Below are 23710 nucleotides of genomic sequence, written 5' to 3'. Positions count from 1 at the left end.
TGCCCGGGGATAAAATCCCCCGGGGCTGCTGCCCAGCTCCCCGGAGGGTCCGAGCCAGCGCCCGCTGCCGTGCCGAGCTCCTGCGGGGACACAGGTGAGTCCCTGCAGCCACATCGCGTGGAGGGGGGGGGCTGCACTCCCGCAATGGGGGTGCCCTGACCGCAGGGCATCCCCTGCCCCAGCCTGCAGCCACAGCAGCCCCTGCACCCCGCATCCCTGTGCCCCTGCCCACTGCATCCCCACACCCTGCATCCCGCATCCTGCAACCCTTTATGCCTGCGCCCTGATTCCTTGCACCTAACACTCTGCATCCCTCACCCCTGCATCCTGCAACCCTTTATGCCTGCACCCTGCATCCTTGCACCTAACACTCTGCATCCCTTGCCCTTGCATCCCAGTAAGCCTGCACCCTGCACCCCACACCTCTGCAACCCGATTCCCTGCATCCACACACCCTGCACCCCTGCATCTGTGCACCCTGGAGCTTGCACCCTGCACTCCACACCTTGCACCCCTGCAACCCCAGCACCTCGCTCCCCTCCCTCCTGATGCTACCTCACTGCTGCTCCCCTGCGCACTGCTCGACCACCCTGACCCCCTCCCCGGCTGCACCCTATGGGCTCCCCTACACCCACTGCTGCAACCACAACACAACCAGGTTGGGGGGGGGTCCCCATGCACCCCTGTCGACCCCCTGCCCGGCCCTCCTGCTGCCAGGCCCCGGAGCAGAGCCCGGCTCAGCCTGGCAGCAGGAGGGCCGAGCAGGGGTCTTGGGCACCCATAGGGTGGGGGGGCTCAGCAGGGAGCTGAGCACCCCTCGTCCTGCCAGCGTCCCTCCCCAGTGAAGGGACAGATGGGACCGACAAGGACACTGAGGCTTGGCCTGCTGGGCTGCCTGCTGCTTGTCCCCTGGCTGCACGGTGAGTGCCGGTGGGGGGGGGTACACACCGCGGTGCTCCCCGCTCTTCCCCGTTGCCTGACCCCCTGCCTTTCCTGCAGGGCAGGAGCCGGCTGCCTGCGCCTGGGGCTGGGTGCCCTTCGAGGATGGGTGCTACGGCTTCTTCCCCCGGGAGCTGAGCTGGAGAAGGGCAGAGGTGAAGGGATCGGGGGGCTGCGGGGATGTGGCTTTGGGGGTGACCCCCCCCATGGGACACCCAATCCACCCCCATGGCCACAGTGCCCCGTGGTGTTCGACAGGGAGCTGGGCTTTGCTGGTCCCCTGCCAGGGCCGTGCATCGGGATGCCGGTGCCACCCGGCATGGGGATGCTCCCCTCCGAGGACGTCCTGGCCCCGTGTGGGACCGGCTGCCGTCACGGTGGCACCACAACCACCCTGTGCCGAGGGAGAGCATCCGGCTGTGCCAGGCACCGCGTGCGCCCATGTGCCCACAGCACCGGTCCTGCCATCCTCATGCTCAGTGGAGCCAGGGATCTGGGACCAGGGGTTGGGGTTGGGACCAGAAATTGAGGTTGGGGACCAAAGGTTGGGGTCAGGGACCAGGGGTTGGGTTGGGATCCAGCATCACTCTCCCATCCCTGCCACAGGCCTTTTGCCAGCGCTTTGGCACGGGCACCCACCTGGCCTCGGTGCACAGCGTGGAGGAGCACCGCGCCATCATCGCCCTGCTCTCCTCCTCCCACTCCAGTGAGGACAGCGAGGAGGAGGACGACTGGGACGACGGCATCTGGATCGGCCTCCACCGTCCCCTGGGGGTGAGTGTGGCCCCGGGGCAGAGCCGGGACCCTGCTGGGACCCCTGAGACCCGCTCCCGGCAGCCCCCGAGTGGGGCTGGTGGCACCAGCCAGGGGTCACGGAGTCATTCCCCCCCCTGCAGAGCCGCCACTGGCAGTGGTCGGACAGCTCGGAGGTGAACTATGGGTCCTGGCACCGGCAGCCCGGCCCCAGGAGGAGAGCCTGTGCCGCGTTGCAGGATGCCGCCGGTGAGCATGGCCCCACTGGTGGCACCGGGTCCCTGGCCACCATGTCCCCAGCCGCCAGCATCCCCGGCCACCAGCATCCCCGGCCACCAGCATCCCTGGCCATCAGCATCCCTGGCCACGAGTGTCCCCGGCCACCAGCATCCCCGGCCACCAGCATCCCCGGCCACCAGCATGCCCGGCCACCAGCATCCCTGGCCACGAGTGTCCCCGGCCACCAGCATCCCCAGGCCACCCACAGCACAGGCTGACCCCCACGGTGCCTGCCAGCTCGTGGCTGGGGCAGCCCTCGGTGGGCGGCTAACACCTGGGTGCGCACGCACACATGGACGTGTGCACGCACACGCATGCACAGGCACACGCATGTTGTGCAGGCACAAACACACATATACATGCACACATACACGTATATGCACACATACACATGCACCCTGTGTGTGCTGCGGACATGTACAGGCACATGCTGTGCACACGCATGCACACACACGCACACATACCCCCGCCAGGTATACACGTGCACCCCCGTGCACGCTGCCCACATCCACACTACACGCACAACACTTGCACCCACACTCACTCCACGCGCACCCACAGAGTGCGTGTGCCCTGCGCTGCGCTCCTGGCAGCAGGACTGCAGGGTGGCCATGCTGCGGGGGCCGGGGGGGGGGTTCTAGGGGGCTGACGGCCTCTTTCTCTTCCAGATTTCATGATGTGGTACAGCGACACCTGCGCCGACAGAAAACCCTTCATCTGCAAGTCCAGCGCCTAGAGCTGCGGGCAGCCCCCCAGCACCGGCCCCGCTGCTCCTCCTGCTTGCCACCCTTGCCTGCTGCCCCTGCCCACAGCCCCTGCCTGCCGCGGGACAGCCCGGCCACGGGCCACAGTAAAGGTCCCTGGAGCCCAGCTTGGTCTGCGCATCCTTCATCCCGCACACCCGGGGCCTCGCCGCCCGGATCGGGATCCCACGCGGCCCCACAGCGCCGTGGGGCTGGGGACGGAGGGACCCAGCCAGGTCCTGGCGTGCACAGGGTGCTGGAGTCACCCAGCCGCTGACCACCACGGGGTGCCGGGATGGGGACCGGGACAGGGATGGGGATGGGGACGGCTCCGGGCAGCGCAGGGCAGGGAAAGTTTCTGCCAGAGGAACAGCCGGGGCTGGCAGAGCGAACCCTGCAGCACACCCCCATGGGACCCCCGTAGCCCCCACGGGACCCCCACTGCCTCTGGGGGACCCCCATCACCCCAGTGGGACTCCTGTAGTCCCAGAGGGATCCCGTGGCCCATGTGGGACCCCTGTGATGCCCAGCGGTCCCCCATGGCCTTAGGGAGAGCCTGTGACCCACATGGGACCCCCATGGACCCAAGAGGATCCCCATGGTCCCAGTGGGACCCCCCCTGGCTCTTGTGGAACCCCTATGGCCCCCTCATGGCCTATGTGGGACCCTCATCACCCCCAGCAACTCCCCCCCAACCCCGCAGACCCCCAATAGCTCTGCAGGACCCCCACGCCCCAGGACCAGCCTCTCCTATGATGACTCCTGCAGCGGGGCAGCCCCATGCCTGTGGCTGCCTGCATCCCCACACCGTCCCCGTCCCCACGTCCCCATCCAGGGCTGCCCAGTGCAGTTTGTTGTGCGGGTGCCATAGTAACTGGGGGAGGAGAGCCAGGCCAGAGCTCAGCACTGCTCAGGGTAAGGGATCTCAGCCCCACCAGGACCCCCCGGGCTGGGGGTGCGTCTCTGGGGTCCCAGGGGCTGCATGCACGGGGTGCTGGGGGCTGCCTCCCTGGGGTATTGGGGGCTGTATATACAGGGTGCTGGGGGCTGTATCCATGGGGTGCTGCGGGTGCATCACAGGGTGCTGGGGGTTGTATCTGGAGGGGACTGAGGGGCTGCATCCCTGGGGTGCTGGGTGGGCTTCACCCCTGGGGTCCTGGGGGCTGCATCCCTGCGGTGCTGGGTGGGCTTCACTCCTGGGGCCCTGGGGGCTGCATCCCTGGGGTGCTGGGTGGGCTTCACCCCTGGGGTCCTGGGGGCTGCATCCCTGGGGTGCTGGGTGGGCTTCACTCCTGGGGTGCTGGGGGCTGCATCCCTGGGGTGCCAGGGTTTCTTCCCTGGGGCCATCAGGGCTGTCATCCCCGGGGTGATGATCAGGGGGGTGCTGGGGGGTGCGGAGCCCCGGCGCTCCCCAGCCATTGTGACGGCGGTGCCGCCAGGCTGCCACCGCGTTGCCGGCTGCTTGCCCATGGACGGCCGCTGGTGCCCGGGCTGCGGACACGCATCTCCCTCCGAGGGGACCCCGTGGCTGCACCGGAGGGCGGCGGGGCCAGGGTGGGGGCGTCGGGGCTGAGGGTCTGCGCTCGGTCCCGGCAGGGCCCGCCATGTCGGCCAATGCCTGGGTGGGCAGCTGGAGGCCCCACCGACCCCGGGGTCCCGTCGCGGCTCTCTACAGCAGCCCCGGGCCCAAGTATGGGCTCCCCACCAACGTCGGTGAGTCGGGGCCATGGGGGTCTGGGGGCTGCTGCCGTGCCGGCGGGGTGCCGGAGGCCGGCCGGCCGGGGGACCGGGGGTCCTGCAGCCCACCGAGCCCCCCGTCCGCCCAGGCTACCGTCTGCACGACCCCTCCCGCGGCCGCGCGCCCGCCTACAGCTTTGGGGTGCGCACGGGGGGGGCGGCAGGAGGACCGCTCCCCTGGGCCAGTGTACCTGCTGCCCCCCGGGACCACCGCCAAGGGCAAGGACGGGACCCCCGCTTTCTCCATCTACAGCCGCCCCCGTGACATGCCACCCATCCGCACCCCCGGGCCAGGTGAGGGTGGGGGCCGGGAGCCCCGGGGCGGGCGGCAGGGCTGGGGACCCCCCCAGCCATGCCCATGGCCCAGCTGCCCTGCTCCCCCCCAGGGTGCTACTCCCCGGAGAGGGCCGGCAGGTTGGCTTTCCCCTCCGCACCCGCCTGCTCCCTCCGCTCCCGCACCAGGCAGGGCATCATCTACCAGACGCCAGGTAGGAGAGACGGGGGCCAGGCTGGGCCCCCCATCATCCCCCGTGGGCCGGGTTGGGCCCCCCATTATCTCCCTGGGCTGAGACCCCTTCATCCCCTGGCTGACCCCCCCCATCATTCCTGGGCTGAGCCCTCCATCATCCCCAGGCTGAGCTGCCCATCATCCCCACGTTGAGCCCTCCATCATCCCCGGGCTGAGCCCCCCCATCATTCCTGGGCTGAGCCCCCCCATCATCTCCAGGTTGAGCCCCCCCATCATCCCCAGGTTGAGCCCTCCATCATTCCCAGGCTGAGCTCCCCTTCCCCACCTCCCCCAGGTGGATAACCCCCCTGCCCCACCTTGCCCTGCCCCCCCCCCATCAGGGCCCCACTGACCCCCATTTCCCCCAGGCCCCGCAGCCTACCGGCTGCCCCCCATGCTGGGACCCCCGCGTGGTGAGCAAGAGCTCGGCCCCCAACTACTCCATACCGGGACGCAGCAACGTCGGTGCCTTCTACGAGGACCTGTGCAAGGTGAGGTGTGGGGGACCGGGGGGGCTGGGGGGGCTGGGGGGGCTGGGGGGGCACGTCACCGCACCCTCTGTCTGCAGACGCCGGGGCCCTGCAGGTACCGCGTGGTGGACGCCGACGTCTACAAGCGGCGGGCGCCGCAGTACAGCATGCTGGCACGCAACCCCCTCCCCGGGGACACCACCACCAAGCCCGGACCCGGCGCCTACAGCCCCGAGCAGGTGAGGGGGTGGCGGGGGTCCCGCCGGCGCGGGCAGGGCGAGGGTGCCGGTAGCGGGGGGCCAGGAGCCATGAGACCCCCCCGGCTCTCACCGCCGCCGTCTCTCCCACCCAGCAGGGCCGGCGGCGGGGTCTGACGTTCGGGATCCGGCACTCGGACTACCTGGCTCCCCTCATCGTGGATGTGCCCGACTAGGGGGGGGTGCGGGGCGGCCGTGGGGCCACGGGCAATGGAGACAACCAATGCCAAAAGATCGTTGCCTTCAGCCAGAGTCGCTCGCCTGCTCTCCTCGCGTCCCGCCGCGTCGCCCGGCCGGGACTGCCCCGTCCCGCTCGGCCCTGGGTTGGGCAGCACCACCCGGACACCGCGGCCATCCCGGGGGGGGTCGGGGAGCACTGGCCCCCCGCGAGCTGCCCTGTGCCCTTCTGTCCCGGAGGAGACCCTGGCGAGGCCACAGGGAGGGGAAGCAGGGCTGAGCTCTGGCCCCACAACTGGGGCAGTGCATGCCAGGGATGGAGGATGTGCTGCCCACATGGGTACCAGCCCTCTCCCTGCTCCAGCCCCATCCCCACCACCTGCCCGGAGCACCCGGCTGACACTTTCTGGCTGGTCGTGTTATCCCATCGCATCCCACCCCATCCTGTCCCATCCCATCCCGTCCCGTCCTGTCCCATCCCATCCCATCCCACCTCATCCCATCCCACTCCATCCCATCCTGTCCCATCCCACTCTATCCCATCCCATCCCATCCCATCCTATCCCATCCCATCCCATCCCACTCTATCCCACCCCACCCCATCCCGTCCTGTCCCGTCCCGTCCCATCCTGCCCCGCAGCCGGGGGTTGCCGCAGCCCCGGTCCCTCGGAGCAGCCCGTCCTGCTGGCCGAGGGGCTCCGGCCCAACCCTGCTCTGGGGGCAGCCGCAGTGTCGTGGTTTAACCCCAGCCAGCAACTAAGCAGCACGCAGCCGCTCACTCACTCCCCACCACCCAGTGGGATGGGGAAGAAAATCGGGGAAAAGAAGTAAAACTCGTGGGTTGAGATAAGAGCAGTTTAATAGAACAGAAAGGAAGAAACTAATAATGATAATGATAACACTAATAAAATGACAACAGTAATAATAAAAGGATTGGAATGTACAAATGATGTGCAGTGCAATTGCTCATCACCCGCCGATCGACGCCCAGTTAGTCCCCGAGCGGCGATCCCCCCACCCCCACTCCCCCCAGTTTATATACGAGATGTGACGTCACACAGTATGGAAAACCCCTTTGGCCACTTTGGGTCAGCTGCCCTGGCTGTGTCCCCTCCCAACTTCTTGTGTCCCTCCAGCTTTCTCACTGGCTGGGCGTGAGAAGCTGAAAAATCTTTGAATTTAGGCTAAATATTACTTAGCAACCACTGAAAACATCAGTGTGTTATCAACATTCTTCTCATACTGAACTCGAAACACAGCACTGTACCAGCTGCTAGGAAGACAATTAACTCTATCCCAGCTGAAACCACGACACGCGGGGACGCGGGGCCCGAGGGCAGAGCTGGGGCAAAGAGGGCACGGAGGACCTGGGGACCTTCTGTGCCCTGGGGGCCACCAAGTGCCCTGACCCCCCCCCCCCAGGACCCCTCATCCCCCATCCTTCCTTTCGCCGCCAATGTCCTCGCAAAAGCCCATCCCCAGCCGTGACCCCCTGAGCAACGGGGGGGGTCTGCCACGGGTGTTCCTATTCCCAGGTCTGACCACGGGTCCCCACGCCAGCCACTCATCCCCCCCCCGTGACCCCAGAGCTCTTGGCCCCTCAGCAGGCACCCACCCCTGTCCGTCCACCCCCCCCCCCCAGGGCCAGGGCCACCCCAGTGGCTGTGGGGGTCACCGAGACCCCACGCAGGATCTCGGGGTGTGGGGTGGCACTGGGGGCATCAGCCAGGGAGGGGGCACTCCTCAGCGAAGTGCCATGGGACACCCCCCCCGTGCCGAGGGGGCCGTGGGGGCCGTGGGAGGGGATGCCGAGGGCCGTGCGGGACCCAAGGCAGCGGTGGCCACGCAGAGTCCTCGGGCATCGCCTGGGGTTGCCCCGTTGGGAATTGGGGGGGACGGGGGGGGCAGCCCTGCCACCCACCCACTCCAGCCTCTCCCTGCCTGGCCCGACCCTCGCTCGCTGCCCCCGGGGACAGAGTCCAGCGCCGGAGACGCCTCCCTGCCGCGGGCACGGGGCCAGTCTGGGCAGGAGCGGGTGCCGGCCGTGCGGGATCGGGGTGCCGGCCGGCCGTGCGGGATCGGGGATGGCCGCCCAGGTCTCCCTCCCGGTCCTCATCGGCAAGAAGCGGGATGGCGAGCGGCTGGAGGAGGAGGAGATCCGGAGCTTCGTCCGCGGCGTGACGGATGGCACCGCGCAGCAGGGCCAGATCGGTGGGCGCACGGCGGGGCGGTCGGGGGGGGAGGCAGAAGGGGGGTCGTGGCCGTGGGACACGGCAGGGGACGCAGCTGAGGGCACGGTGAGGGCCGTGGCACAGGGACGTGGTGGGGAACGTGGCGGAGGCGTGGGCGGCACGGACCCGGGGGTGACATCACCGGGGGACCTGGCGCAGGGACGTGGCCGAGGCCGGCGCGGTGGAACACACGGGGGGACGTGGGTGGGGGTCCCCAGCAGCGGGTGGGGGACAGGGGGGCACAGCAGGACGGCGAGGCGAGCCCCGGGATGCAGCAGGGGGTCATAGCCAGGGGACACGGCTGGGGACCACCCGGGGGGGACAAGAGGGAGACCCCCGGGATGGGGCAAGGACGCCAGAGCCGGGGGCTGCAGGGCCCTGGGGTGGGCTCCCGGGGAGGGCGGTGGTAATGGGGGGGGGGGGAGCATGACCCCCACCCACCCGCCGTGCCCCCCCCCAGGTGCCATGCTGATGGCCATCCGGCTGCGGGGCATGGACGCGGCGGAGACGCTGGCGCTGACGCGGGCCATGGCGGCCTCGGGGCGGGCGCTGGCCTGGCCCCCCGCCTGGCGGGGGCTGCTGGTGGACAAGCACTCCACGGGCGGCGTGGGGGACAAGGTCAGCCTGGCCCTGGCCCCCGCCCTGGCTGCCTGCGGCTGCAAGGTGAGCGGGCTGGGGGGGGGCACACGGGCCGACGGGGTCCTCCGCACACCCCTGTGCCCACCCACCCCTCGCACCCGCAGGTGCCCATGATCAGCGGCCGGGGTCTGGGCCACACCGGGGGCACGCTGGACAAGCTGGAGGCCATCCCCGGCTTCTGCGTCTCCCAGAGCCCCGAGCAGGTGAGGGACGGGGACGCGGCCCCCGCCACGCCGTCACCCCGCGGGCGCGCTGGGCTCGGCCGGGGGGGGGACACGGGGCGTCGGGATGCCGACGGGAGGTCCCACCAGATGCAGAGCATCCTGGAGCGGGTGGGCTGCTGCATCGTGGGGCAGAGCGAGGAGCTGGCGCCGGCCGATCGGGTGCTGTACGGCCTGCGGGACGTCACCGCCACCGTCGACAGCCTGCCCCTCATCACAGGTATGGGGTACGGGGGGGGGGGGGGGGGGGGGCCGGGGTCGGGCACCCCGGCTCCGGGCACGGCCAGGGAGGGGGTACGCGGTGGGATGAAGGCGGCGGGATCCCAGCGAGGGTACCCCGGCGCCAGCCTCCATCCTGAGCAAGAAGGCAGCGGAGCAGCTGTCGGCGCTGGTGCTGGACGTCAAGTTTGGGAGCGCGGCCCTGTACCCCACGCCGGAGAGCGCCCGGGAGCTGGCCCAGAGCCTGGTGAGCCCCCGGCCCCCCCCCCGCCGCAGGGACCCCGGGACGGTGGGCGCTGGGGCTGAGCCCACCGCTCGCCCTGCCCTGCCTGCCCTGCCTGCCCTGCCTGCAGGTGGCGGTGGGCGAGCGGCTGGGCATCCGCACGGCCGCCGTGCTGAGCCGCATGGACCAGCCGCTGGGCCGCTGCGTGGGCAACTCGCTGGAGGTGCTGGAAGCCCTGGAGTGCCTGGAGGGGGGGGGGCCCCCCGACCTGCGGGAGCTGGTCACCACCCTGGGTCAGCCACGGGGATGGGGGACGGGGGGGGGGACCAGGAGGCCATGGCCCAGGGTCTGCACACACAAGTCCCCTGCCCTGCACCCCCCCCCCCCCCCCAGCCTCGGGGTGCCCCTCCACCCCGGCCTGACCCCCCTCCATCGCCCCGGGGACCTTTCCTGTGTCCTCTGTCTGCCCCCCCCCCCGGCCTCAGGGTCTGCCCCTGCCCCCCCCCCAGCAGCAGCCCTGTCCCTGCCCACACCCCAGGGTCCCCTCCTATGTCCCCATCCCCCTGACCTGCCTTCCTGCCCCCGTCCCCCGTCCCCCTATCCCCCAACCCATACCCCCTGGGCCACCCCCCCATTGCCCCCAGCCCCCCCCCCACCTGCCCCCCAGGCCGTTGCTTCACCCCACGCTCTCCCACCCACCGCACCCCGGGGGAGGTGGGGGGGGGCGGCGAGGCAGGGGTCCCCACGGGCCGGGGTCCCAGCCCACGTCCCGCAGGGGGGCTGCTGCTGTGGCAGTGCGGGCTGGCCGGGGCGGCCGAGCGGGGCCGGGAGCGGCTGGGACGGGCGCTGGACGACGGCTCGGCCCTGCGCACCTTCGAGGCCATGCTGGGGGCGCAGGGGGTGCCCCCCGCCACCGCCCGACGCCTCTGCACCGGGACCCCCCCCCAGCGCTGCCAGGTCCTGGGGCAGGCAAGCGTCCGTGAGGAGCTGCCCGCGCCGCAGGGAGGTGAGCGGGGAGGGGGTGGCCCTGCCCTCCCCAGCCCTGCACGGCCCCCCCCCCCCTCGCCCCATGCTCCCCCCCGCACCCCTCGGGGAGGCCGAGGGCTGCCCCAGGGTCCCTCTCCCCGCACACCCCTGCCCCATCCCCTCCTGCCCCCCACCCTCGTCCTCTCTCCCCATCACCCTCCGGGGTGCTCAGGGCTCCCCTGGCTTATTCCCCCCACGCCAGGGTCCCTGCCTGCACCCCCTGCCCCACATCCCCCATGCCTGGGGCTCCCCACACCCCCCACAACTCTCAGGCTCCCCATTCCCCAGCCCCCCGGGGTCCCTGCCTGCACCCCCTTCCCCACATTCTGCATTCCTGGGGTTCCCCACCCCCCCCCACCCCAGACCGCACACCTCTTGGGGTCCCTGTGTCCCCATTCCCCCCACGCCAGTATCCCTGCCTGCACCCCCTGCCCCACATTCTGCATTCCTGCGGCTCCCCACGCTCCCCCCCACCCCAGACCCCGCACCTCTTGGGGTCCCTGTGTCCCCATTCCCCCCACCCTGGGGTCCCTGCCTGCACCCCCTGCCCCACATCCCCTGAAGGAGGGGGTCCCCACCCACCCCAGCCCCCGCACCCCTCGGGCCCACTCCCAACCCCCCCTCCTCGACCCCCCCCGCCCAGGCTGGGTGCAGCAGGTAGAAGCCCTGCCGCTGGCCCACGTCCTCCACGACCTGGGGGCCGGCCGGGCGCGGGCCGGGGACCCCATCAACCCGCGGGTGGGCGCCGAGCTGCTGGTGGCCGTGGGGCAGCGCCTGCGGGAAGGTAACCGGGGAGGGGGGGGGGGGGAGGGAGGGAGGGCTGCCGCCCCCCCCCCCCCCGTGACCCCCCCGCCCACGGCCGGCCCTGCCCGCAGGCGAGCCCTGGCTGCGGGTGCACCACGACGGGGTCCTGAGCGCGGGGGGGCGCGGGGCCCTGCAGGCCGCCCTGCGCCTGGCCCCGGGGCCGCCCCCCGCCCCTCCGCCCCGACTGGCCGAGATCATCCTGCCCCCCGGACCCCCGGGCCCCCCAGCAGAGGCAGGGGCCGCGGGGGCCCCCCCGGCCCGCCGGGACGGGCGGTGAAGCCGCGCTCCTGCCCGCTCCTGCCCGCTCCTGCCCGCGCCGGGCCGGCGTCACGTGGCCACGCCCGGATCGCCCCGCCCCCTCCCCGCGGTCAGGGTCCCGCCGGGCGCGGCGGCGCCCCCTGGCGGAGGCGCGGCGGGACGCGCAGGCGGGCGTGCTCGGTGCGCATGCGCCCTGCTCGCCCCGCCCCTTTCGCGTGTATCCGTCCCGCCCACCCCACCCGGTGCTTCCGGGAGTAGCGGCGCGGCGCGCAGCGTAGGCGGGACGGGGTTCGGGGTCAGAGGGCAAAGGTCAGTGGGGGCGGCAGAGGGTACGGGGGGGCGGGCGGAAGGGCGGGGTCAAAGGGCGGCGGGTGGGAGGGGGCGGCCGGGCTGGGACCCAAGGGCGCCGGCAGGGGTGAGGTGGGGGGGTCAAAGGGCACTGGTGGGGCGGGGCTGGGGGTCAGAGGGCAGCGAAGGGGGGGTGAGGTGAGGGGTCAAGGGGCAGCGGGGGGGCAGGAGGTCAAAGGGCAGCAGCAGGAGTGGGGTGAGGGATTAAAGGGCACCGGGGGGTAGGGCCGGGGGGGGGTCAAAGGGCAGCAGGGGCGGTGGGGTGAAGGGTCAAGGGGCACCGGGTGGGGCAGGGCTGGGGCCAGTGGGTGGCAGGGCACAGGGCAGGGGTCAAAGGGCAACAGGGGGGCAGGGGTGGGAGGTCAGAGCAGCAGGAGTGGGCCGAGGGGTCAAAGGGCACAAGGTGGGGGCCAGAGGACAGCAGGGATCAGGGGTGGGAGGTCAGAGGGCGGCAGGAGGGGCGGGCCGAGGGGTCAAAGGGCACAGGGCGGGGGTCAGAGGGCAGCAGGCTGCGTTCCCCCCTCGCCATCGCGCCCCTCCCCGCAGCCCCGCCATGTTCCGGGCCCTGCTGCCCGCCCGCCGCCTGCTGCCCGCCCGCCGCCCGCCGCTCCCCCCGCCGCAACCTGGCGGCGCGGGCGGCGGCGGGGCAAGGTCTGCCGCTGGGACGGCGTTTGGCGGTGGTGGCGGCAGCGGGGGTCGGCGGCGGCGGCGGCGTGGCTGTACCTGCGGGAGGAGAAGGGGCGTCGGCAGCAGGCGCGGCGGCGGGCGGAGCTGCGGGCGTTGGCGCTGGGCCAGGGCGACTTCCGGCTGCTGGACCAGGAGGGTCGTCCGCGGCGGAAGGCCGACTTCCGCGGGCAGTGGGTGCTGCTCTACTTCGGCTTCACCCACTGCCCCGACATCTGCCCCGAGGAGCTGGAAAAGCTGAGCCGGGCCGTGGAGCTGCTGGAGCGGGAGCCGGGCCTTCCTCCCCTCCAGCCCCTCTTCATCACCGTTGACCCCCAACGCGACGACGTGGCGGCCGTGAGGCGTTACGTCCGGGATTTTCACCCCCGGCTCCTGGGGTTGACCGGCAGCCCTGAGGAGGTGCGGGCGGCCGCCGACGCCTACCGCGTCTACGCCAGCGCCGGCCCCGAGGACGAGGACGGCGACTACATCGTGGACCACACCGTCCTCATCTACCTGCTGGGGCCCGACGGGCTCTTCCTCGACTACTACGGACGCAGCAAGACGGACGCCCAGATCGCCCAGAGCGTCCGCCGGCACATGGAGACCTACGAGCCCCTCCTCGACTGAGGACAATAAATACGCCTGCGCCCCCAAAATGCCTCCCGCGGCTCCGGGTGGGCGAGGAGGGGGGGAGATGCCCCTGTCGTCGTCCCCCAGGCCTGGCCCCAAGAGGAGGGATGGTGCCAGCCCCAAGGGAAGGGGCTTTTCCCACCCTGGGGACCCCCACCGCAGCAGAGCCTTTACTAAAGTAGGGTTTTATTACCAAGAATCGCGGAGGGCCGGGGGGGGGGGGGGTGGCAAGGGGTATGCGGCGAGGGGGGGTGCTCACTCAGGGGCAGGCAGAGGGGGGCTGGAAGGCGCGGAAGCGCTCCTGCGGCCGCTGGTGGGTGAGGAGCCGCAGGCGCGCCGTGTCCAGCGCCGTGTCCAGCCCCGGGTCCTGCGCCAGCTCCACCACGGAGTCGTTAGCCTGGAGGGGGGAGAGGGACGGAAGGAGAAAGGGAGCGGCAGGTGGGCTCCGCAGACCCCCCCCCCCCCCCGCTTTCTGCCCCCCGCACACTTACCAGCTGGAGGGTGGCCAGCATGTAGCGGCACACCTCGAAGGGGGGCTCCCCCGCCACCAGGCTGGCGAAGGACTGCCACTCGCCCAGGCGCCCGCAGCTGCTCACCAGCGCGTCCCCGTAGCCGTGGATGTCGAAGGCGGCTCGCTCCTCCTGCGGGCAGAGCGGGCTCAGGCGCCGGGAGGGGGCTGCCGGTCCCCTGCCCACCCCCGGCCCCCTGCCCGCGAGGGTCCCTGCCTGTTCCTGCAGCAGCGGCCCGATCCTCTCCTCCCAGCGGCGGATGTGCTGGGACAGCTCCGTCTCCTGCGCGTACTTCTGGGAGTTGGCGATGAACAGCTCCTGCGGGGAGAGGGGAGCGGGGGCACCCGAACCTTCCCATCGCCTCCCCCCACCTCGCCGCATCCCTGCCCCGGCCCCACGCCATCCCCCTGCTGCGGGCACCTACCACGTTCCTGCGCACCAGCTCCTCGTAGCCCAGCGAGCCCAAGTCGGGGGGGCCTGCGGGAGGGCAGAGCGTCACCAGCAGCAACACCACGCAGCCACCCCCTCCCGCCGAGCAGGGACGAGGGACGCTCCCCAGAAGGGACGGGGCACAGCCGCAGCCCCCCCCACTGCAGCACCGAGGCCGTGGGGCTTGTGCCAAGGGGCACACACTTGCTGGACCCCCGCCAGCGCTCACCCAGGGCTCCTTCCCCCAGCTCCTCCGGGCCCTCAGCCTGGATGTCCTCGTGCTCCATGAAGTCACCTGCCAGGAGGGGAGACGCGCTCAGTGCCCCCCCCCGGCGCCCACCAGCCTCCCCCCGCCTCAGGCTTGGCCTCATCTCGATAAGGGCTGCCAGCACGGCGGGAGGGGGCAGGATGGGACCCCCGGCTGGGGAGGGGGGGTCTGGGGTGCTGAAGTACCTGCTCCTTCGTCACAGTCAGCCCCGCGTTCCTCCTCCAGCAGATCCGGCTTCTCCTCACACGGCAGTAGCCACAGCGGCTCCTGGTAGAGAACAGCCGTGAGCCCCCCCACAAGGGACCCCGTGGCCCACTGGGGCACACAGGAGGGGTGCAAGGCACCAGGCCAGGAGCCCCCCCTGCCCTAGGTGTCCCCCCCTGTGAGGGCAGGCATGGGTCCCGGTGAGCCCAGCTCCCCCCAGCCCTGCCCAGTGCTATGCCCGCTCACCGCCCGGCTGTGCAGCTTCCTCTGCGCCGCCATCCGCAACTTCTGCTCCTTCCAGTACAGCACCTCCAGATCTGCACAGAGATGGGGCGCACAGCCGTGGGGAGCTCCTCTGCACCCCGGGGGGGGACCCAGCCCCTCCAGCCCCCACCTCCCAGCAAAGCCCCCCACCCTGGCACACCGCAGCTGTCGGGGTGCCTGCCCAGGCTCCCCTCGCACGGTTTTGGGGCCGCAGGCAGGTGTGATGCCTGCCCTTCCCCTCTGTCATGCCAGTCCCCTGGCCCCCCCCGGCACACGAGGGGCTCTGCAGCTGGCGGAGGCCAGGTTTGGTTCAGCCAGTTTGCAGGTCTGCCTTTTGAAAGGGGAAGAGCTGCAAAACCTAGAAATCGCCTGTCATTCCTAAACTAGAACACCCTCCTCCAGCCCCGACAGCAGGGCTCTCCCAGTGCCGCCTGTGCCCTCTGCCGTGAGCTCCCCCGGCACAGCCCTGCCGCTGCGGCTCTGGCTCTGCTCCCTCCCGGGTGTTCACCCCCGTCTCGGCTCCTCAGCGAGGCATCCCGCTGCTTTCCAGCCCAAAACCCACCCAGGGAGGCTGTGCGGCACAGGGCACGGCTGCGGTACAGGGCATGGCTGCGCCTTTGCCCGTGCTCAGAGCCGCGGGCTGGGATCAGAACGGCACCTCACCAACACGCCCCAGCGCGTCCCGCTCACCTGCGAATGTCGGCCCTTTCCTCCTGGTTTTCCTGCTGTCAGTGACGTCGTTATCTGGGGGAACCAGAGAGGATTAAAGTTACGAACCATCACAGATGCCAACTCCATCAACGCTCCCAGGGAAGCCAGCAGGGAGAACGGGCGTGCGAGGGGGGCTGGCAGCAGCAGGCAGCCCTTTGGTGACAGCACCACCAACTGCTTCCACTACCGTCGCAGTGTGCAACAAGCCAGTTGTCACCTCCAGAGCCACCTCCTTTCCCCCCAAAGGCGTCCCGGCCATCCCCAGGACAGCCACCAACAGCTCCGGTTCCCGGGGTCTAACGCAGCCTGCTCCGGCCAGGGAAAGCGCAGCCCCACTTTGGGAGAGGGGGCAAGGGGCACAGCGGGGGCTGCCTCAGCAGTACGGGAGCAGGGGGGACTCCTGCTCCAACCTCTCCTCCTCCCCTCACAGTACAACCCACCCATGTTTATAGTTGGGCCGCTATTTGACTCTCTTTCTGTGCTTGCTGTAAACATGTCCTGTTTAACACCCTGCTGAGGTGGAGAGCTCTGGCCAGCTGCTTCCATCTCAGATAATTTGTCCCTTTCTCCTTGGTGCCTTGGTTAAGGTACAAGCCCAGGCGAGGAGATCCTGGGCCAACAAAGGCGATTCGCATCCCACTCAGTAAATGCGATGGAGTTGCTTGGGCAGCTCCAGCAAGAGCAAGACCAGAGCACAGACAGAGGCTGCTACAGGACCAAAGCCGCTGCTGAACAGGGCCAGCCAGGACCGGAGCACCCACAGCAGAGGGGTTTGGGCAAGGCGATTCCTGGCAGAGAAGGGTTCTGCTGCCAGCCTGGCTGGATCACGGTGGGATCCTGTGGGAAACACGACGGCTGCGATACTCACAGGCTGCAGAGAACCATTCCATGAAGTCCTGGAGCTTCCTCAGTCCCTTCCTCTTCCGCTTGCCACTGACGACATCATCCAGGCCATGTGGCACCAGGAAGGGTCTCCCTGGAGGCAGGCAGAGATCAGCAGCCCTGCGCAAGTGGCACTGGGTGCCGCGGGGAGAGTCCTGTGCCACTGCTCCAAGCGCAGCCCAGCCACCCCCGAGGGTCTGGCACGGGGCAGCTGCCCCTCTCCCAGGCCCCTCTGCCCATCATGGAGCTGGGAAAGACCCGCCGTGGCTCTGGGGATGCTGAAGGACAAGTGGCTGGGAAACGGAGCCTTGCTGCCCCTGCGCAGCTGGGCCCTGGCCCGTCCAGGGCAAACCGAAACCCAGGGAGCAGCCCCTCTTCCCCAGCTCCACCTCAAATACCTTTCTTAAATGGCTTGTCCTCAGAGTCACCGAAGGGGTCGAGGCTTTGCCACGGATCCAGCATCTCCTGGCAGAGGAGCGAGCAGAGATGAAGCCGGCAAAGCTCCCTGCAGCACCCTGGGGTGGGCACATGGGAGCCACCTGGCCCCAGCAGGTCACCCCACCATCGGCACCAGCGTGGCACGGAGCATGGCGGAGAGGGCAGGGATGTCCCGGGGCTTCCCACAGTGTCCCATGTGGACAGAGAGAGACTCCCCAGCTCTGGCCCCCCTACCTTGAGGCGGGCTTTGGGGTCCTCGGCAGGGGCTCGGTCCCGCAGCACGTACCCCTTCACCCGGGGCGCGCTCTGGCAGACACAGAATGAGCCGGCAAGATTATCACAGCGCCAGGCAGCGAAGCGCGGGGCTCCGGGGAAGGAGCGAGGCGGCAGCACTGCCCTGAGCCCCTGCCCACACCTACCCTCTGCGCCTCAATGTGTTCGTTAGCAGCCAGAGTCATTTCCACATCGTCCTCCAGGGCCCCAGGCATGTCGTCACCTCTGCTGTCAGCATCGTCTGGTCCTGTGGCACCTGGTGGGGGGACTAAACGGTCAAACACCGTAAAAGCCTCTGGGCTCTCCCATTTCCACCCCATCTGCTGTGGAGCTCCTCCAGGGAGCCTCACTTGTCATGGCCAAGTGGCCAGCTGAAGGTGCTGAGAGGACCAGACTGCCTCGATACAAGAGGGCAGGAGCATCTCACGCGGCGGCAGCTGCCTGAACACGCACAGCCCTGCCCAGCCCGGCCAGACGCACAGGCAGGAAGGACAAATGGCCAGACCTCCCCTCAGCCCGCCAACCACGCACAATCTCACCTCTGTCTGCGGAAAAGCTCAGCGCCTGGACGGGAGCCCCGCCGGTGCTCACGCAACCCCTCCTGCTGCCGAGGATGCAGGACAGCACTCCTGCCGAGGTGACAGAGGCGAGAGGTCACCAGCAGCCCCCCGGCAAGTGGGCTCCCACACCACCCCTGCCTGCAGGAGCCCCAGCCTCGATGCTGCTCCTTCCCACCGGCCCCGGCGAGGCTGACAGCCACGGGCAGGCTCCCCGCTGCAGCCAGGGAGCGGGCAGGGGGCAGCTGCCAGCGTCAGCACCCTGCCCTTGCCCAGCACCTGATCACCTCCAGCAACGAGGGGCCCTGCTCTTCTGGCAGGCCGTTTTGCTGGAGGCAGGCGGCCAGCAAAGCACCCCAGGGTGCCTCCCACCCACAGTGCTGCCTCCCGGCCAGCAGGTCCACGGAGATCCGTGCCCCGAGTCCCCCGTACCTGCTGCTCTGCCAGGGCTCCCTTTGTGCTGCTGCTCCTGCGGGCAGATGGGGGAGAGGCCTGCTGGCTCCAGCAGGAAGGCTCCGGTGGTGTGAGGGGTGCTCATGTTCATCCGGAAATCCTTCCGGCTGGCCAGGATCTCCCCTTTCAGACTGAGAGCAAAAACCCATCAGGGGACCCCCGAGACCAGGCTCTGCCCTGTCCTACTGGGAGCCCGGGGAGGGGGGCACTGGCCTGCCTCAGGGGGAGCCCTGCTGGAGCGTCCCCAAAGCCAAAGCCCCCCTGCTCCAGGGGATGCCGGGGGGAATCATCAGCCCCAGCCCTCCCGCTGGCCGTTCTCAGCTTCTCTGGCCCCGCAAAGTCCCGCTCGGATTTCCCAGCATAGCCCCGGCTTGTTCCTCCCCTGGGGACCCTCCTGCCTTGCTCTCACCAGAGGGCTCCACACCTCCCAGCTGTCCGGGGCCTGTGAGATTATCCTGCCTGCTGTCCAGTTTTAACTGGGAAAGCACTGCTTCCTTGGCTAAGGCACAGGGAAAGCCCAATCCTACTACAACGACGGGACTGGGGGGCGACACCAAGTAAACCCATGGGAAGCAGCTGAGGGGCACGGCGAGGGGGCTTTCACCTGAACAGAGGGTTGTCCCTCTTGTCAGCCTCTTCTGGGGGGACCAAAGACATCGGAGTCAAGGGAATGACGTTCACAGTCTGCAAAGGCAAGCAGGGCGGGATGGAGACCGGGGAAGGCGCCCAGCATGGCACGGCGCTGCCCGGGGGCCACCGTCCCCACAGAGCCTGGCTGGGACGGCAACTAACCCTGGGCACCTGTGGGATTCATCTGGGAAAACCCTGACGCAGGGAGGGACAGAAAAGGAGGAGAGTGGCTTCTCTTACTTTGGGCTGATGATCCTTCTTCATGTCCACGATCACCTGGCTGCTGTCCCCGATGTCGTCCAGGGAGAGGAACTGCTGAGAGAGCCCCACCAGCGGTCACCCTGGCTCAGCCTGCCGGGCCGCACCGCCACCGAGGGACCCTAACCCTCCCACAGCTGCACCACGCAGGCGGGACAGACCCAGTGGCAGAGACAATGGAGCTGCAGCTTTTGAGCTGCTGTAGCAGGGCAGGAGCAGGGCTGTGGTGTGCAGCGCTGCAAGGGCAGCACCCGCCGGGCAGGAGGAAAGCAAGGAAGGAATGAAGGTGCCTGCTCCCACGGGAAAGGTCCAGCCCAGGCAGCCGCTGCACTCCTGGGGGACAGAGTCCCGAGAGATAGCCCAAGTTAAGGATTAAGGGAAGGAAGGCTAAGCCCGGGGTGGGTGGGGGGAGGTCCCCACGCACTGCACGGGGGCTAGCTCTTCTCCAGTAGGGCTGCGAGGTAGCAGTTGATGTCCTGTGGAGGCCAGCACAGCAGTGTCGTGACAAAAAGCTCACCGAGTCCTCCCACCGTGCCTGGGGGTAGATGTGGGGCTAAACGCCCCCCCTCCTAGGGAACAGAAGGAAAGCATACACAGGAGACAGCAGCCACAGCGCCAGTCAGAAAGGGGGGAGTGCTGGGGGCACCCCCTGCTGCCTGCAGCCCCCTCATACCCTCGCAGCCCGGCAGCTGAAACCAGCTCTGCCTGCGCACACAAGCCACCAAGCACTCCGCTCCCCACACCACGACGGGGCACAGACACCCCTCTCACCTCCTCCTCGTCAGCCCCAAAGCTCGCGTCAGTGTCTTTGCCGTCCTGCCCCACGGAGCTGGGCTGTTTTTCCCGCCTGAGTCAGGGAGCAAAACACATGGTCAGGATCTGCCCGGGGCAGCAGGGAAGGGCTGGAGGCGAAGAGGCAGCAGGTTCCCTCCAACCCCGCTGCAGCCGCTCTAAGCAGGAGAGTCCCACGGCACTACGGACAGCACGGAGAGGTGATGGTGTGCACCGCCAGAGAGCTGTGTCATCAGCACGCTCGAGCTAATGCGCTCTTAGTGCTTCTCTGCGCCTGCCCAGGAGGGCAGTGGGGGGCTGCAAAGGAATTGGGGCTTGTGGGAAGAGGGGATCCAGCCTGCCTGACAAATCCCATCTGGAACAAAAACATCCTGCCAATTCCAGCTCAGAAGCTCTGTTACAGAAACAGAAGGGAACGTTTCACTTCAATGCCACAGCACAGAATTAATTGTCAGAGACTTTCAGAAACCTCCGCAGCGGCTTCGCCTTGCTCCAGCCTGAGCAGAGCCGCTTTCAGGTCCTCTGCCTCAGCCTCCCCAAACACCTGGCAATATTTCCTTACAAGCAGGGCTCACAGCTGGGCAGGGAGGTTCCTTCAGGAAGCTCATTTCCATGGTTGGAGCCAAGCAGTTCTTCGGAGCAAGGTGCAGCAAAAAACCCCCGTCTTTCCCCAAATCCCCAATCTGAGCACAGACAGAAGGGTGCTGTTAGCCGACCTCTCCTCAGCGGAGAGCGTGTTCAGAGCTGGCGCCAGGCTGGCAACAGGCAAGTTACGCAAGGCAGCTTGGAGAGCTGCAGCGGCAGAGCCCCACTTTCAGCAATAAGGGGAAGAATAAATCCCAAGCTGCTTTGCCACATGAGACAGTTTATTCTCTGCTAAGATTTACTCTGCAGGACGCTGGGCGCTGCCCTCTCCTTACACAACAGCAATGCGCTGCAGCAAGAAAACCACAGGATGATGCCGCTGGAAGAGCGTGTGGGGATGAGCATCGCCCCAGGCCCTCTGGGCTGAAGCAAGTCCCACCAGGGGACTTTTCTGCAGCCACAACAATCCTTCTGCTTCAAAGAACTTTTTACAGGGCTGGAGACTGACGTGGCAATAGATTTGTTTGGTTTTTTAAAGCGATGATTGCCTAGTGGCAGGGTGGTCAGTAGCAGCAGAAGCAAGGCTCAGAGCGCGAGTGGGGTCACGAACCTTCCCACAGTCTCTCTCTGCAGGTGGGGGGCACAGTTTCGTCCCCAAGAGGACGCACAGCTCGTGCGTTCTTGGGGCAAGCACTACCGAACTTCGGCAAGAAAGAAAGCAGGGAAGAGCTTGGGTCTTAACATGACGCAGAGGGAAAGAGCAGCGAGGCGGGAGCACGTGGCAGCATTTTCTGCCAAGGCAGCAATGGCACGCTGGAGGGGAGCAGCCCTGAGCCCCTGGAAAAGCTGCCTCCCCGGGGGTGGGGGGAGCTCTACTTACTTTTTATTGGAGATGAAGTCGAGCATCTGGTAGACCAGCAAGTAGAGATACTCCACCTGCAAAGTAGCAACCAGAGTCTTGGAGAAGGAGAAAGCAGCTCCCAGAAAAGCTACTCCAGCTGATGCCGGGATGAACCACCACCCTCCCCTTGTCCCCAGGCAGCTGGAGTTTAATTTCTTGATAACCTTGTTATTCTTTTCACTGTTGAAGCCATTCTGAGGCCAGATTTGGGGAAGCAGGGTTTTTGTATTCCACCGTCTATAGAGAAGCAAAATTCTTGCTCTTTTCCAGGCTGCTGACCCCAATGTGTATAAAGGCGTTGAGTTTAGGAATTATAAATTTATATCCTTTCATTTCCATTAGTCATTATTACATTCAAGTCTTTCAAATTCCCAGAGCAGCCCCCATGGAGCTCGGCCTCAGGACCACCGGCTGAGGGATTGCAGAATGGGCAGGGCAACAGGACCAGGGCCACGACGCAGCAGTCGCTGCCAGCCTCCTCACCTTCCTACTGTAGACGCAGGCGGAGCCCTGGATCAGCAGGGCCGCTTCTATGAAGTTCATGGTGGTTTTGCCATTGTCAAAGGAAATGCAGATTTGATCCAGCTGCGAAATATGCAAAAGAAGGAAAATGAAATGCAGATTCACAGGCTGGATTTGAGGGTAGCACAGGGAGAGGGAAGAGTCAAGCATGCCAGCAGCACATGGGGGGGGGGGGGGGGGGCTGCGGGGGTGCAGACAGAAGACCCGCCCGCTGTCGTGGTTTAACCCCAGCCAGCAACTAAGCACCACGCAGCCGCTCACTCACTCCCCACCACCCAGTGGGATGGGAGAGAAAATCGGGGAAAAGAAGTAAAACTCATGGGTTGAGATAAGAATGGTTTAATAGAACAGAAAAGAAGGAACTAATAATGATAATGATAACACTAATAAAATGACAACAGTAATAATAAAAGGATTGGAAAATACAAATTATGCAGTGCAATTGCTCACCACCCACCGATTGACGCCCAGTTAGTCCCTGAGCAGCGATCCCCCCACCCCCACTCCCCCCAGTTTATATACTGGGCATGACATCACACGGTACGGAAAACCCCTTTGGCCACTTTGGGTCAGCTGCCCTGGCTGTGTCCCCTCCCAACTTCTTGTGTCCCTCCAGCTTTCTCACTGGCTGGGCGTGAGAAGCTGAAAAATCTTTGAACTTAGGCTAAATATTACTCAGCAACAACTGAAAACATCAGTGTGTTATCAACATTCTTCTCATACTGAACTCAAAACACAGCACTGTACCAGCTGCTAGGAAGACAATTAACTCTATCTCAGCTGAAACCAGGACACCCACACAGGCAGGGCTGAAGGGCATCACCCTCGACCTCCCCAACCCAGCGCAGGGGACGCAGGGTCCCCCCTTACCTCCTCCAAGTACTCCCCGAGCTGGGCAGCCACATCCACCTCCCAGTTCTTGGTGAGGTCGCGGATGGGCTGCAGGAGGTGCAGGAAGCGTGATTCCACCTCCGCCATAGCGGCAGCTCCCAGCGGAGGACCTCACAGCCTGCTCAGCGGCTGGGGAGACCTGTAGGGTCTTTAAACAGGCTTAAACCACCTGTTTCTCGACAGATGATCCCGTGGGTGACATCTGAGGGTCGCAGGTCACTTAGAGTTAGGTGCAGTTGATGCCTTGTGGTAGTCCACTAGTGTAGAAATCTGAAGTCAACTGGATTCCAACAGAAATATAAATTCTCAGTAAACACAGAATCATTTGGGTTGGAAAAAACCCTTAAGCTCATCGAGTCCAACCGTTAACCCAGCACTGCCAAGTCCACCACTAAACCACGTCCCTAAGCGCCACATCTACACGTCTGTTAAACACCTCCAGGGATGGTGACTCCACCACTTCCCCGGGCAGCCTGCGCCAGGGCTTGACAACCCTTTCGGTGAAGACATTTTTCCCAATATCCAATCTAAACCTCCCCTGGCACAACCTGAGACCGTTTCCTCTCCTCTTATCGCTTGTTACTTGGGAGATGAGACCGAGCCCCACCTCGCTACAACCTCCTGTCAGGTAGCTGTGGAGAGCGACGAGGTCTCCCCTCAGCCTCACAAAAAAAGAAAAGCAGAATACCACCAGACGAGCACCCGAGAACCCAGAACCAGAAAACCAACGCCGTCTTTCACCTCGCCAGAGCAGCCGGAGGTTAAGCCGCACACAAAAACCGCCGGGACAGCCGAGCCACTCCGAGACGAAACACCAGCACCAAACCCGCCCGCCCCAGGCGGACGCTGCCCGCAGCCGCGGGCTCCCCGGGGCGGCTGCAGGGTCCCGGCGGGACCGACCCCCAATCCCGCCCCTCACCAGACCCCGCCGGCGGCGGCAGCAGCAGCAGCGGCGGCGGCGGCGGCGGCGATCCCCCTCCGCGCCGCCATTTTGTATTTCCCGCCCGACGTGAGG

General features: G+C 67.3%; 5 protein-coding genes across 7 annotated transcripts; 4 read left to right on the top strand and 1 right to left on the bottom strand.

Moving 5' to 3' along the window:
• The first annotated feature begins 845 nt into the window (after nucleotides 1–845).
• On the top strand, nucleotides 846–2749 carry LOC128143428 (rheacalcin-2-like). Its single transcript, XM_052790630.1, has 5 exons — nucleotides 846–920; nucleotides 1000–1094; nucleotides 1546–1713; nucleotides 1836–1941; nucleotides 2640–2749. The coding sequence occupies exons 1-5, from the start codon at nucleotides 854–856 to the stop codon at nucleotides 2705–2707; spliced, it is 504 nt and encodes a 167-aa protein (XP_052646590.1). The 5' UTR covers nucleotides 846–853; the 3' UTR covers nucleotides 2708–2749.
• Nucleotides 2750–3601: 852 nt separating this feature from the next.
• Nucleotides 3602–5931, top strand: ODF3B (outer dense fiber of sperm tails 3B). The gene is given in 9 exon segments (XM_052790624.1): nucleotides 3602–3629; nucleotides 4311–4427; nucleotides 4541–4602; nucleotides 4604–4745; nucleotides 4838–4939; nucleotides 5328–5362; nucleotides 5364–5450; nucleotides 5528–5668; nucleotides 5785–5931. Coding segments are annotated over 8 exon segments (756 nt in total). The 5' UTR covers nucleotides 3602–3629; nucleotides 4311–4318; the 3' UTR covers nucleotides 5863–5931.
• A 1694-nt stretch (nucleotides 5932–7625) lies between these two features.
• Nucleotides 7626–11697, top strand: TYMP (thymidine phosphorylase). The gene is made up of 9 exons (XM_052790623.1): nucleotides 7626–8074; nucleotides 8555–8757; nucleotides 8838–8936; nucleotides 9045–9174; nucleotides 9302–9420; nucleotides 9527–9689; nucleotides 10172–10402; nucleotides 11066–11206; nucleotides 11298–11697. Exons 1-9 carry the CDS (start codon nucleotides 7669–7671, stop codon nucleotides 11501–11503), a joined length of 1698 nt encoding a protein of 565 aa, XP_052646583.1. The 5' UTR covers nucleotides 7626–7668; the 3' UTR covers nucleotides 11504–11697.
• A 681-nt stretch (nucleotides 11698–12378) lies between these two features.
• On the top strand, nucleotides 12379–13154 carry LOC128143425 (protein SCO2 homolog, mitochondrial). Its single transcript, XM_052790625.1, is given in 3 exon segments — nucleotides 12379–12442; nucleotides 12444–12524; nucleotides 12526–13154. Coding segments are annotated over 3 exon segments (738 nt in total). The 5' UTR covers nucleotides 12379–12385; the 3' UTR covers nucleotides 13126–13154.
• A 195-nt stretch (nucleotides 13155–13349) lies between these two features.
• Nucleotides 13350–23637, bottom strand: NCAPH2 (non-SMC condensin II complex subunit H2). 3 transcript variants are annotated; one of them, XM_052790620.1, is made up of 20 exons: nucleotides 23437–23637; nucleotides 22675–22975; nucleotides 21766–21867; nucleotides 21262–21317; nucleotides 19776–19851; nucleotides 18987–19061; nucleotides 18721–18800; nucleotides 18096–18247; nucleotides 17646–17735; nucleotides 17253–17362; nucleotides 17068–17139; nucleotides 16794–16860; nucleotides 16382–16489; nucleotides 15493–15546; nucleotides 14785–14855; nucleotides 14520–14601; nucleotides 14296–14361; nucleotides 14062–14114; nucleotides 13620–13955; nucleotides 13350–13525 (listed from the first exon to the last, which is right to left on the bottom strand). In XM_052790620.1, exons 2-20 carry the CDS (start codon nucleotides 22780–22782, stop codon nucleotides 13388–13390), a joined length of 1896 nt encoding a protein of 631 aa, XP_052646580.1. In that variant the 5' UTR covers nucleotides 22783–22975; nucleotides 23437–23637; the 3' UTR covers nucleotides 13350–13387. The 3 variants fall into 3 exon arrangements, with proteins under 3 accessions (XP_052646580.1, XP_052646581.1, XP_052646582.1); XM_052790621.1 differs by having other exon boundaries at nucleotides 18987–19058; XM_052790622.1 differs by lacking the exon at nucleotides 22675–22975.
• Between the last annotated feature and the right edge of the window lie 73 nt (nucleotides 23638–23710).

The sequence above is a fragment of the Harpia harpyja genome, chromosome 6 (genome assembly GCF_026419915.1).
Source record: "Harpia harpyja isolate bHarHar1 chromosome 6, bHarHar1 primary haplotype, whole genome shotgun sequence".
Lineage (NCBI taxonomy): Eukaryota > Metazoa > Chordata > Aves > Accipitriformes > Accipitridae > Harpia > Harpia harpyja.
This window is presented reverse-complemented; position numbering and strand designations above follow the sequence as displayed.

Excerpts from the sequence above, each read along its gene's own strand:
- LOC128143428 (XM_052790630.1), top strand. The coding sequence starts at position 854 with ATGGGACCGACAAGGACACTGAGGCTTGGCCTGCTGGGCTGCCTGCTG. Across the intron at positions 921-999 it reads GCTTGTCCCCTGGCTGCACG|GGCAGGAGCCGGCTGCCTGC; the intron begins GTGAGTGCCGGT and ends CCTTTCCTGCAG. Across the intron at positions 1,942-2,639 it reads CGCGTTGCAGGATGCCGCCG|ATTTCATGATGTGGTACAGC; the intron begins GTGAGCATGGCC and ends TTTCTCTTCCAG.
- TYMP (XM_052790623.1), top strand. The coding sequence starts at position 7,669 with ATGCCGAGGGCCGTGCGGGACCCAAGGCAGCGGTGGCCACGCAGAGTC. Across the intron at positions 8,758-8,837 it reads TGGCTGCCTGCGGCTGCAAG|GTGCCCATGATCAGCGGCCG; the intron begins GTGAGCGGGCTG and ends TCGCACCCGCAG. Across the intron at positions 11,207-11,297 it reads GGGGCAGCGCCTGCGGGAAG|GCGAGCCCTGGCTGCGGGTG; the intron begins GTAACCGGGGAG and ends CCCTGCCCGCAG.
- NCAPH2 (XM_052790620.1), bottom strand. The coding sequence starts at position 22,782 with ATGGCGGAGGTGGAATCACGCTTCCTGCACCTCCTGCAGCCCATCCGC. Across the intron at positions 21,318-21,765 it reads CCTGCGTCTACAGTAGGAAG|GTGGAGTATCTCTACTTGCT; the intron begins GTGAGGAGGCTG and ends GCTACTTTGCAG. Across the intron at positions 18,801-18,986 it reads AGAAGGATCATCAGCCCAAA|ACTGTGAACGTCATTCCCTT; the intron begins GTAAGAGAAGCC and ends TTGCCTTTGCAG.